Source organism: Oryctolagus cuniculus, chromosome 14 (genome assembly GCF_051225735.1).
Source record: "Oryctolagus cuniculus isolate XC-2025 breed Fujian yellow rabbit chromosome 14, ASM5122573v1, whole genome shotgun sequence".
NCBI lineage: Eukaryota > Metazoa > Chordata > Mammalia > Lagomorpha > Leporidae > Oryctolagus > Oryctolagus cuniculus.
The window spans coordinates 23050791-23063838 of record NC_142880.1 but is presented as its reverse complement, the minus strand read 5'-3'; the positions used below and the strand labels follow the sequence as shown (position 1 = coordinate 23063838).

General features: G+C 42.1%; 1 protein-coding gene across 2 annotated transcripts in view; it reads right to left on the bottom strand.

The window, feature by feature from the left end:
• FAM174A (family with sequence similarity 174 member A) overlaps positions 1 to 10734 on the bottom strand; it is a 46128-nt gene extending 35394 nt beyond the window's left edge. For both annotated transcript variants that reach the window (XM_008261970.5, XM_002713935.6), the window contains exon 1: positions 10176 to 10734. In XM_008261970.5, the coding sequence (XP_008260192.3) occupies positions 10176 to 10588 (413 nt within the window). In that variant the 5' untranslated portion in view covers positions 10589 to 10734. The remainder of the gene's footprint in view (positions 1 to 10175) is intronic.
• Between the last annotated feature and the right edge of the window lie 2314 nt (positions 10735 to 13048).

Genomic DNA, 13048 nt, shown 5'->3' with positions numbered 1-13048 from the left:
CGATCACAACCTTGACCAAGTACAACATTAAACGGAAGATTCCCTCAGAAGTTTTCCTGCCATGGCTCATCTCTAGTAAAATGTCCACTGCTAACATTCAAAGATCAAAAAAGAAAAGAACAAAAGCATCTTTATCTATGCTTTCGATCTTGCAACGTTGCTTTCTTTGCTGGATACCTTTTCTCACCTGCCTCCTTATAATTCAGCACGTATATCAGTACTTTTGCTTAGATTCATCTCTTTCTTCCCAGGAGAAAAAAATTCCAAGCTATATGTCATATAGCTTGGCTTCAAAGGTCCCTCATGAAAGTGAATAGAATACTGTTTCTTCATCATCTTCTTTTTCTGCTTTCTCTGGATTTTCTAGTCTTCTCTTTTTGGCCCTAAAGCTAGGGATATGAGTCTTGGTAATCCTTCTCCATTCCTAAAAGTTCAGCATGGATTTATCCTTCAGCCAACCTCAGAGTATTATCTATAGTACAACACCCCCAAGATTGATTCCACCTAGGTTCAGATGGACTACATGACTAACATTTTCAGTCTCTTGATGATTTCTTTTTTTCTCTCTTACTCTCCAACCACTGAAGTTTGAAACACATATGTATATGATATAAATGTGTATATTTATATATTTCAAATATATACTTACATGTTCACATACATATATACACATATATTTAAAGCTTCTATTTTATGTGAGAAAATTAAACTATAGAAATAGAAATAATATTTTATAACATGCAGGGGAGGCATTAGAAAATATATTATAGGGGCCGGCGCCCTGACGCAGTAGGTTAATCCTCCACCTGCAGCACGGTCATCCCATATGGGTGCCGGTACTCATCCCGGTTGCTCCTCTTCTAATCCAGCTCTCTGCTATGGCCTGGGAAAGCAGTAGAAGATGGCCCAAGTGCTTAGGCCCCTGCACCCGTATGGGAGACTGGGATGATGCACCTGGCTCCTGGCTTGAGATCGGCGGCGCTCTGGCCGGGCCATTGCGGCCATCTGGGGAGTGAACCAAATGGAAGGAAGACCTTTCTCTCTGTCTCTCCCTCTCACTGTCTGTAACTCTAGCTCTCAAATAAATAAATAAAATATTAAAAAAAATATATTATAGTAAAATCTCCCGAAATACATTAAAATTCTAGATAGAAAAATATCCCAGTAAAATAGTTACTATTTACAGTATACTCACATATGACAAACTTTGAGCTAAGAAGCTTATAAGCATTACCTAATATAATCCTCACAACAATCCTATAAGGTAACTAACCACATTTTACACATAAAAAGCAAGGTTTGGAGAAATGCAGACTTGGAACTTAAACAGTAGACATCGAATGCCTACATTCAAGCCCTGTCTCTGTCTTCTGATTCCAGCATCCTTTAAATATGCACCCTGGCAAGCATCAGGTGATAACTCAAGTAGTCAAGTTTCTGCTACTCATGTGGGAGACACAGATTGAGCTTCTACTTCCTGGATTCAGCCTGGCCAATCCTGGTCTTTGAGGGCATTTGGGGAGTACACCAGCCGATGGGAGCGTTCTGTCTCTTGACTGATTTTTAAAACTTTAAGCTGTAATTTATTCTGAAGAATCAAAGTAATTTTAACCAAGGTCATAAAATTAGTTAACACTGTATTCTTGTGAACCCCATCACAATGATCTCACATTACATCAAGCAGATTATTATATAAGGTTAATCATACAAGGGTATTCAAAAAGCTCATGAAAAATGCATAGGAAAACATACTGTGCATGGACTTTAAATTCTTTTGTACTGAAATAAGTGTTTGGATTTTATGTCTTTCATGAATTTTTTGAAGTCCCTTCACAGTTTATAATTCATTCTTCTATTGTGAAGATAACTTAGGACCTACTCGCATTACTACTTCGCATTAACAAGTATAATTGCCTTGTTCTGATTTGTCCATCTCTTAGTTTTGATTATTGTTAACAGAATCTACTTTTTGCTTAGAGACAATCCTCTTTTACTGGCTTAACGGAATCATCATGTTGTTTACAGAGCAATTGGGCCCAGCTCTAAGGAGTACAAAATAGTAATAATTGGTGTAAATCAATCATAACAATATAATATAATTTTCCTTCCTTCATCTGCTCGCCCTGTCTTGGGGCGAGCAGATGAAGCAGTTTTCATAAATGAGACAGAAGGGGCTGTCTCTCATAGTGTGGTTTTGGGAGATGTTCTTCCCTGGTTTTAAAAAAGAAAATAAAAAATATAAGAAGAAAAGGCCTCCTTTCAGGCCATCTTTCCTGTCTGGGGTACAACTGTTTAAGAACATGCTTAGAGCTGAGATAGCTATCCTAAAGACATTGGAGCAAACTTGGATTGCTCAAAGTCTTGATTAGTAAACAACAAAGTATGTTCATATGCTGAAGTCATTTTTAATTGGATATGCTCTTACTTAACAGCTAAAATTATAGCTGTAATTGGATATTCTATTACTTAAGAGTTTTTTTTTAAGGGTACTTGACATCTTAGCTTCTTTGAGTTTTTCTCTGAGCCTTAATTACATACATGTGCATTTTCTTCCATCCTGCCTCTTTTTTCTTAAATATTTATTTGAAAGTTAAGAGTTGGAGAAACAGAATGAGAGAGAAGAGAGAAAGAGATAGTCCATCCCCAAATGGCCGCAGAAGCTGGGGCTGAGTCAGGCTGAAGCCAAGATCCAGGAACTTCTTCTAGGTCTCCCATATGGACAGCAGGGGCCCAAGCACTTGGGTCATCCTCCACTGCTTTTCTCAGGCCATTTAGCTGTTTTTGATCTGAAGCCACAGTAGCACATAAAAGTCCAAACTTTTCATAGCTTCATTTTTACTTTTTTTTTTTTCAAACTCATGACATAGTCCCATTTATGCTTCATCTATATTTTTAAACTTTTACATATTTATTCAAGAGGAAGACACAGAGAGAGAGAGAGAGACAGAGAGAGAGACAGAGAGACAAACAGAGAAAAAGCCCCCCATCTGCTTGCTCACTCCCCAAAAGCCTATAATGCTCAGGGCTGGGCTGGGTGTAGAGCTGAAGCTAGGAGCGGGAAATTCAATCCAAGCCTAAATCCTAGTTGACAGGAAGCCAATGACTTAACCATCACTGCTGTCCCCTGGGATCTTTATTAACAGTTAGCTGGAGTTAGGAGCCAGAACTGGGCGTTAAACCTAAGCACTCCATCCAATGTGGGACATCGGTATCTTAACCAGTAGAACAAATGCCTGCCTGCCTCACCTCCCCATCCCCATATAGATCACGATACCTTTTTTTATCATATTTTCCCTCAGAGATTAGGCAGCCCACATTAAAGAATACAACTCTTTTCTAACTGGACTCCTCAAAGGCCAAGGTTTCTAAGAAGTGAAGACAATCAGTGCAGTGCTGCTTTTAGCTAATTTACATATTGGGAAAAGATGGAAATCTATTAGAACAATAACAAGCTGAAAGTATGTCTTTGTAAAAATTAAAGAGAGAGTAAGAATGGAAGGAGAAGGGAGGGTGAAAGCATAGGTGGGAGGGAGGTTAGGGTGGGAAGTATCACTATGCTCCTAAATCTGTATATATGAAATACATGAAATTGTTCACATTGTACAAATAAAAAATATAAAAAGAATACACATACATGCTATCCTATAACCTATCATGTTCACTACCTCTAATCCTTTCTATGAAAAATTTCTCCACCCTTAACTCCTTTAAGTTGGTATTAATGTAAATCATGTTTTCTATCCCGCAAAAATCATAAGTAGTATGATTTTTGTGGCCTTCTGTATACCACGACTGTCAATTTCAAGGCTGTATCATAACCTATAGAATAGTCTGGTCTGCAGAGATTCAAGCACACTAATTGGAATATCAACTTTAGGAAATCAATACGGAAGAAAATGCCTGCACCCGTATGCACATATGAGCATGAGGCAGTTGGGATGAGTGATGAGGATTAAAGGGTTCATGAAGGCATACAAGGTACAGTAAAAGGAATGATGAGTCATAGATCTAAATTTCAAGAAAGCAAAAATCTACAGAAGTTAGCAACTCCTTCCCTGGACTCTTGAGCTGTGGGACAAGGAGACAGAAATCTACTGTGAACCCATGCAAGATAATGTCACTGCAGCTTTTCTGATACCACAAAATTATTCCAATGAATCCCCTTTAAGTTTGCCAAGCTTTTTTTTTGTTTCAACCAAAACAGTAACTAATACAAGGAGTGATCTAATCTTTATTTATCTAATCTAATATTAGATGCACTAAATGGAGGTTTAATATTAAGAGAAGCATAAAATAGGTTACTTCTGTTGAAAAATCTAATAAGTACTATTTTCCTTACCTGAACATTTATTTTCTCAGTCTAATTAAGCCAACTTCATTTACCAAAAGTTTGGGTGTAGCGCTATGATCAATCCTGAATGAAAAAATGCATTTAAAATAACCTCTATTCTCTAGTTTTTTATCTTCTCTGGTACATTCACTATACACGGATCTCTAACATATCTCACTGTCATAGCACAATCATAGTGACATTTTGGCAGTCAATCACATGACAAACAACTATTTAAAATATTTCAGTGTATATGAGCAAACATTTTTAGGAAGGCAAGTTTCATCTCTGCAAAGAATATCCATTCTTTGAGAACATATAGTTATTAAATGTATTTCCAAGCTTCTGAGTCTATCAATAAACTAAGCACTAAAAATAAACTGCCTGGTTGAATGCATGTTTTAAATCAGAACAATTTACACTTCTTGTAAAAACTGCATTCAAGGGGATATATGAGGGGCCAGCGCCATGGCTCACTTGGTTAATCCTCCGCCTGCAGCGCCAGCATCCCATATTGGCGCCGGATTCTAGTCCCAATTGCTCCTCTTCCAGTCCAGCTCTTTGCTGTGGCCCAGGAGGGCAGTGGAGGATGGCCCAGGTGCTTAGGCTCCTGCATGTGCATGGGAGACCAGGAAGAAGCACCTGGCTCCTGGCTTTGGAATGGTGCAGCACTGGCCATAGCAGTCATTTCAGGGGTGAACCAACCGAAGGAAGACTTTTCTCTCTGTCTCTCTATCTATATATCTACTTGTCAAATAAATTAAAAAAAAAGGGGGGGGGATACATGAGGGAACTTGAAAAAGTTCATGAAAAAGGGGATTATATTTTATTGTGATGTGCAATAGTCTTGAAATCCATATACTGTTTTTTCATATTAGGCATTCTGCATGTATTATGAAAATAACTTTTACAATAAGATGCTCATACTTTTAATTCTATTTTTACATTACCTTTTTGAATGACCCCTTTATGAACAACTAAAATGGAAGTTCTACACAAGCAAGGCAAGGACATTCTTATCTTTTGCACTGCTAATCCTTATAACAGTGCCAAGTACTAGCACTAATTGGTACTCAGTAATAGTTACTGAATTAATGGCAGTGACTACATGCATGGTTAAATAGTCAAAGTATTTCTTGTTTTTGTATAATTTCTATCAATGTCTCACAATTTTAAAACTAGTGCTAAAACATGTCTTCAGGGAGAAAAAAAGTATAATTAATTCCTAAACTTATATTCTTAAGCAACCAGATGGGAGAGATGGTTACCAATCCCAAATTCATAATTCATTAGTGGCTTGCTTCAAGAGGAGTTAAGGTAGAAATATATGTTCAGATTAAAAGAAATAGCTTTAAAATATGACTACCCACTGACTATGTGTAGCAAATTAAAAATACATATTTCTCTCTTCCTGTAACTCTGCCTTTAATCTTAATAATTAAGATTATAAGATTATAAGGTAAATAATCTTAATATATATGTGCATATATATGCAAATATATTTGTATTGGGAAGGGATGTTGTGATCTGAGGTAGGACATTAAATTATTTCTGCTTGGCATAGACATGATATTCAATAAATGCTAAGGTTGAGTCACTTTTTAAAATGTAAAATTTGGAGATTTAACATTCAACAAGAAGCCTTATGTTTTAAATAGCAACAGGTACTGAGTATATAATACTCATTTTAATTTTCTCCATAAATCTTCTATCCATCTTTATGTGCAATATCACTTTCAATTCGTTACTTTAAGAAGTCATTGGCAGCAGTATGGTGGTTGAGCATTTTAAGTAGGTTCAGACAGAGCTGAGTTTGGACAGGTGCTGTATGTGTGCCATTGCACAGATTATGTAAACTTGTTCAGCTTCAACTTCTTCAATTAGAATAACCTTACTTACTTTAAAGGTTTTTGCAAGCATTAAATTAAAAATGCTCATAAAGTATGTAACGCTATATCTGACACACAAAATAGCAATTACTAACTGCTAGCAATTGGGATTGTGTGTAAAATCTGAAAGGTAAGGTTTCAGTAAAAAAACGAGTTTCTTTGAAAGACAGCTTATAGGTTTGGGTAGCCATTCAACTGAAATTAATATTGTGTATTTCCTATATACTAAACATTAATAGGGCCTGCATTTAAGTTTTTTCAAAGCATCCTGTAATTCTTTATTATTATCTATGTGATTATTTAGTGACTGTTCCTCTGTAATTTCAATGTGTACGTGCCACGGAAGCAGGAATATTTATTTTGCCAAGTACCCAGTACTGGGCTACTGAGCAAATACTGCCTGGACCTGTGTCCCAAATGTCATGCTTATCTCAACCATATCAAATACCTTTTCATCCCCATTCTACAGGAGGGATTCCAAAACTGGACAGGTTAAAGCTTACAAAGATTTGTAAAGCTAAAAAAGTGAATGGATTCTGATTTAAGCCTTGGTCTCTTAATATAGAACACAATAAAAAACAAAAAAGCAGCAATGACATGCACAACAAAGAATACCCTGCTTTTGGGGCCCACACTGTGGCATAGTAGGTTAAGCCTCTGCCTGTGACGCGTCCTATACGGGTGCTGGTTTGTGTCCCAGATGCTTCTCTTCTGATCTAGCTCTCTGCTGATGACCTGGGAAAGCAGTCAAAGATGGGCCAAGTGCTTTGGGCCCTGCACCCACATGGGAAACTGGCTCCTGGCTCCTGGCTTCGGATTGGCACAGCTCTAGCTGTGGTGGCCATTTAGGGAGTGAATGAGTGGATGGAAGACCTCACTCTCTGTCCCTCTCTCTCTAACACTGTTTCTCAAATAAATAAATAATTATACTGCTAAAAAAAATTTTAAATCAAGGTCCATTATTCACAAAATTATGCCTCAAACTGATAATATAATGTGCATGCTAAAAAAATAACAAACCTCTAGAGTGATTTCTATTTTTCTAGCCTTATACTATAGAAAGAGTGTACTAGAGAGGAAGGAAATAAATCAAATCTGAGAATTGAGATCTTCACACTTCTTTGTTCTATCAGTAAGTTGCAATTCTTAAATTTCCAGTCACCCCCTAACTATGCAACCATATGAATAATTATCTAAGAAGGCTCATTCATTAGGAAATCATTTATTCAGTGCCCATAATAAGTTGTACGTAATGTTCAGTGCTGGGAATACAGTATGAAGATAGACAGTGGGCCTCTTCTGAAAGATATGAAGTGTTATCTTAGGAAGCCTCCTCTGACTCCACTGTGTTCCAGGCATGTACTTTTCAGTGCCCACAAAGAGAATCTGACTGTTCTTAGGACTATTTCTAGTCTAGACCCTAAGTGGGAGTTATTCCTCGTGCATATTCATTATGATTGAATTACATTAAAACAAAACAATTTAGATGTCTCTTGGATATCAATATGATAAAATTTCACAAGCAAAATATTCTATGTATCACCTCACACTGATTAAGGAAATGATGATTTGGGCTCATTCTGTCCCCTTGGCACAAATAACTAATGCTGATGTGCTGTCATACATACTTCCGAAGTGGGGGCCAAAGCGAGCATTTACCAAAATGAGAATGAAAACCATAATCTGGAAGGGAAATTATGAGTTCTGAACATCACCCAGGCATTGTTAGCATCAATCAAGCTTTGGAAGTTCGGTAGCCAACTAAATTTAGGACTTGGATGGCATGGATGTGTGAGATACTGGTTAAAGAATAGCTTTTACTAGCCATAGTTCAGAATTTGGTTGTTCTCATATGCCATATTACAGAGTCACCCAATAGAATCTGATTAAAAAGATTACGTCCTTCCAAGTTTCACAACAGTGAATAACAAAATCAACAACAAACATTTGTATATAATATTATAAACAAGGCAGAGGCAGGGGATGCATTGTGGTGCAGCAGGTTAGGCTGCCACTTGATACACTAGCATCCCATCTCTGAGTGGTGATTTGAGTCCCTGCTGCTCAACTTCTGATCTAGCTCCTTTCTAATGTACTTGGGATAGCAGGGGAAGATGGCCCATGTATTTGGGTTCTTACCACCCACATGGAAGATCTGGATAGAGTACCCGGCTCCTGGTTTTGGTCTGGGCCAATCTTGGCTGTTGCCAGAATTTGGGCAGTGAATCAACAGACAGAAGATCTCTCTCTCTCTCTTTCTCTGCCTCTCCCTGTCACTCTTCCTTTCAAATAAATAAATAAATATTTAAAAAGAGTTAGAAACAAAAACAATTGAGGGGCATAGTCTCCCCAAATTATCGTCTTACTCATATGTGTAACAAATATAACACTCAGTTGCTCTATGCCTATAACAGCTCCAAAACATTTTTTTCCAATTTCCCCATTAAAAGTGAGTGGGCCTACATTTGTTGGTCTTTATGAACCAATAGTATCTTGCTCAAGTAATACTGTTCACGACAGCAGTTCTAGCATTTTGAATTCCTTTACATTCTCGAAAATTATTCAGGATGTCTAAGGAACTTTTATTTGTGTGAATTTTATATATATTCAACATGTTATTTATATGAGAGAAAACACCTAAATGCTTGTTGATCTAAAATAATATTGAATACAGGGTAATATAATATGAAAATGGCATAAATCTGTTCAATATCTACTTAAACTGACAGAAATACAATAGGAACAGAAAAAAAAGTAATTTCCACATTTACTTCTGTATTAAATAATTTGCAATGTGTTTGGTTGAAAGATGTGAAGAAAGCCCAGCTCCATACAGATAGGAACTTGGAGAAAGGGAAAAGCATGTTAATGGCCTTTTCAGATACTCGACATTATTCTTGTATACTACACCAAAACTGAACAAGAAGTCTCTTAACTGGCAATGTGACTCTAAACAGGTATCAATGACCTTTTTATATCTTATAAAGTCGTAAGAGAACGATTTATTTTGAAAACAACTTGACACTCTTGATGTCATAAACGCCTCTGGAACCCAGCACCCAGGGGTTCCCTGGATGGACCACGTGCCAGAGACCACTAGTTTACACTGCACTTCTTCATCAGCAGTTTAAAAATCAAATGCTGTCCCTTTCCCATTCCTAAGAATGACTTGCTTAACTGGAAGCACTGTTTAAATAATTGATTTTAACTACATGTTTAAAAAAGGCATCAGAGACTAGGTAGGTAATTATGGGGCGAAAGGTGAATCGCTTTGGAAAACAACAAACCATTGCAATCCTTACAACGTGCCCTCTGCGCTTACAGCAGCTGGTCCTCAGCTCCCCTCTTGAGCGGCTCTGGTTCACAGGGAGGCCTTGGTTGTGTGTGCCAAGGCTTCCACGGAGCCCAGCTGCATAGCTAACCACCCAATCACTTCAAGGGCAGGTTAACGGCCAACACTAAGAAACAGCGATGGTAAGGGAGGACTGCTCTTCTAAGTTTTATACAAATAACATAGCCAGGAGGCCTTTCTGCATGATTATCCCAAAGAGAAACTTTGTACTGAGTGGCCACACCGTGCAAAGACGTCTTGAACCAACCACGAAACAGTAACCCTGCCTTTGAGGAGTCTGTAGGCAAAATTTCGGCCAGGTAGGTACCCAGGGACACGAACAGGGTGGGGGGGGGGGGTGCAGCATCACCAGGGCGAGTGGCCGAAACGCAAGGGACCCACTTCCACCGCAGGCACTGGCGCGGGCCTCGGGCAAGAGGATGAGATGTGGGGCGCGGAGAAGCTGCGGCTACTACTTGGAGAATCAAACTTCCCCCAAGGAAATGCGCGTCCACCTCACATTCTCGGCCGCAGCCCCGAGTGCAGGGGGCAGGAAGACAGCAACGCTGGTCTCGGGACTCTGCCTTAGGGCAGCCCGGGGGAACCCACCGAGGCTTCGCCTCACCTGACCGTCCTGACTACGAAGTACACCAGCACCGCGCCGCTCACCACCATCAACACGGTCAGGGCTCGCTGGGTCATGGGCTTGTCGCCAGGGTTGGGGCTCACGGCGAGGCCGCCTCCCACGGAGCCTTCCCCGGCCTTCCCCGCGACCTCGTCGGCCACAAGCCCCGCCCCGGGGCTGCTGCCATTGCCGCCTTCGGGGCCCCGCGGCCCGGCGACCTCAGGCCGAGCTGGGGTGGGGCCCGGCGGCGGCGTGCGTGGCTGCGGCTCCGGAGGCCTGGGGCCCGGCGCGGCCTCGGCGGCCTGCAGCAGCACCGCCAGGGGCCCGCTCAGCGCGGGCAGCAGCAGCAGCAGGACCAGGACAGGGGCCAGGAGGCGCCCGAGACCGCAGCAGCAGCAGTGCGGGGCCTTCATCGTCCCTGGACCGCCCTCTCACCACGCGGGAGCCGCCGGGCCCGCCGCCCGGGCTGCAGGAGGCACCATGGGCGCGAAGGAGACCGAGGCAGGCCGGGCCTTGACAGGTGGCACAGGCGGCGGCGCCGGCAGCTGCTGGGAGAACCGGAAGTTCGTGCATCTCAGAGGCCGCTGCTGCTAGAGACGCTGTCGGTTGCTATCCTGTCAGGGCGGGGCGCGCTCAGTGACGTCAGAGGCGCGGGGCCGACTGCGCACGCGTCCTGGTGGAAGCAGGAAGGTTCAGACTTTGAGGTTGGTTTTGGTGCTTTGACTGTCGGGCTGAATAGGAAAAGGAGTGGTTTAAGGTGGGTAACAAAGAAAGCGGACAGACAGGATTGTGTGGCGTTTGCAGCAGCTCTGCATGCGGAAGCTGAGAAATAGGAAGCTTATTATTTGAATTCTTTGGTGCAGATCTGCAGAAACAGATTAAGTAAGCAAGATGCTTAAGAAGTTCCGCACAGTCAGCTTAGTTGCAAACTTTCAACAGGCCTTGTTTCTGCCTCCAGGCCCTGGCCCACTTTCCTCAGAGCACTTCCTGTCGAAAATTTAAGTTTCTTATCACAGCCAAGAACCTGAGGCTCCTCTCTCTGCAATGTATTCCAGCAGGCAGACAGTGTCCCTATCTCCTAGTGTCTGGGTGTGTTTAGGGGACGGGGAGATGGGAATCTACTTTCTCCCAGGTGCTGGCTTCAGGTTGTAAAAATCCTCTTGAAATCGGAAAAGGTCCCCTAAAATTTACCCTGAAATGTGGCCCCTTAAAGTTCCCTAGAAATGCTATCCGGGGTGCCACATGCGCTACTGGAATTTGGGGTGCCTTACAATTTCACTACGGGCTTATTACTAAATCCCCGCTATTAATAAGCCCGAGAGGGTTCTTGCCTAATATTTAGAGAAGAATTCTAAATACCGGCACAGATAAACGAGGCAGCATGGTACGTTTTAAGCTTTTATTTAGTAAGAAAGGTGCATAAGAGAGTGAGAGCTTTATTTAGGGGAGAGAGGTGAATAGGGGTTCATACCAAGCACCAGGAACCAGCCATGTGGATGAGCGTCTAGGCCAGGAAGCCTAGAGCACATGGCCCAAAGGCCTTGCACCCTGGAGGGGCAGGGCTACAGCAAGCCCTGTCCTGGCAAGAGGCCAGGGAAGAAGAGCTGGGGCAGAGCACACTGTGCCCTAGCCTTTTAACCCACTCCAAAGGGGAGTGCTTAATTAACCTGATTGGCTGGTGGGCACCCCTGTGTGGCCAGGTAGGGGGATAAGGCCACACAGGGGCGTGGTCTTCCAGTTCACAAATCTGACCAATTTTAACCTGTATGCCTGCCTACTTCACTCTCCTGTGAAGAAAATAGGAGAAGCTTTACTTTTCCTTTGGGTAGAGTCACTTAGCGAGCACAGGTGGCGTATGATCCTGCCATCTCAGCTTCGTTTACAACGAGTTGCCCCACTGAGTTCTGGCCCCTCTCCCCTATTGCAGTGGTCTGGAATAAAGCCTTCTCTGAGGTTTAATGCTGGCATCCACAGTAACCCCGACTTGAGCAGGTACTGACAAACAAACATCTGGGTAGGGACAGAGTTAATGTTTGTTGTTGTTGTTGTTGTTGTTGTTTGACAGGCAGAGTGGACAGTGAGAGAGAGAGACAGAGAGAAAGGTTTTCCTTTGCCGTTGGTTCACCCTCCAATGGCCGCCGTGGCCCGCACTGTGGCTGGCGCACCGCACTGATCCGATGGCAGGAGCCAGGTACTTATCCTGGTCTCCCATGGGGTGCAGGGCCCAAGTATTTGGGCCATCCTCCACTGCACTCCCTGGCCACAGCAGAGAGCTGGCCTGGAAGAGGAGCAACTGGGACAGAATCCGGCGCCCCGACCAGGACTAGAACCCTGTGTGCCAGCACCGCAAGGAGGAGGATTAGCCTAGTGAGCCACAGCGCCGGCCTGTTTGTTGTTTTTAAACACCTGTGTATTCAACAAATTGTTTAGATTCCCCGCTCTTTGCTTAGCTCTGCATCAGTTGGTGAACTGATGGGACGTGGTCTCTGCCTTCACAAAAAATTTAGTCTCAAGTGAGGATAAAATTAACCAAACTCAGTTTGAGTTCTGAAGTCTGTTACATTAGAAGGTACAAGATGCAGTTGCGTCTGCCTGGTAGAATTGCAGGGACCAGGAATCTTAATGTTAGATTCCAGGGTGAGAAGCCCATTTGTGAAACACCCCTAGTGCCAGCTTCCAACTGCCATTTACTGGTAGTAAAGTGCCATTTCTTATTCTTCATTTTCCTTACTCCAAACCTTATTCCAAACCGTATGTGGAGGACAGTTGGTATTTAGTGCCGCTGTCTCCCACATGCAGGAAAGTCCAGCATTCAACTCAATAAAAAAGGAAGGAGGGAGGACACCTACATTCTCTTTCTTCCAAAATCTGAT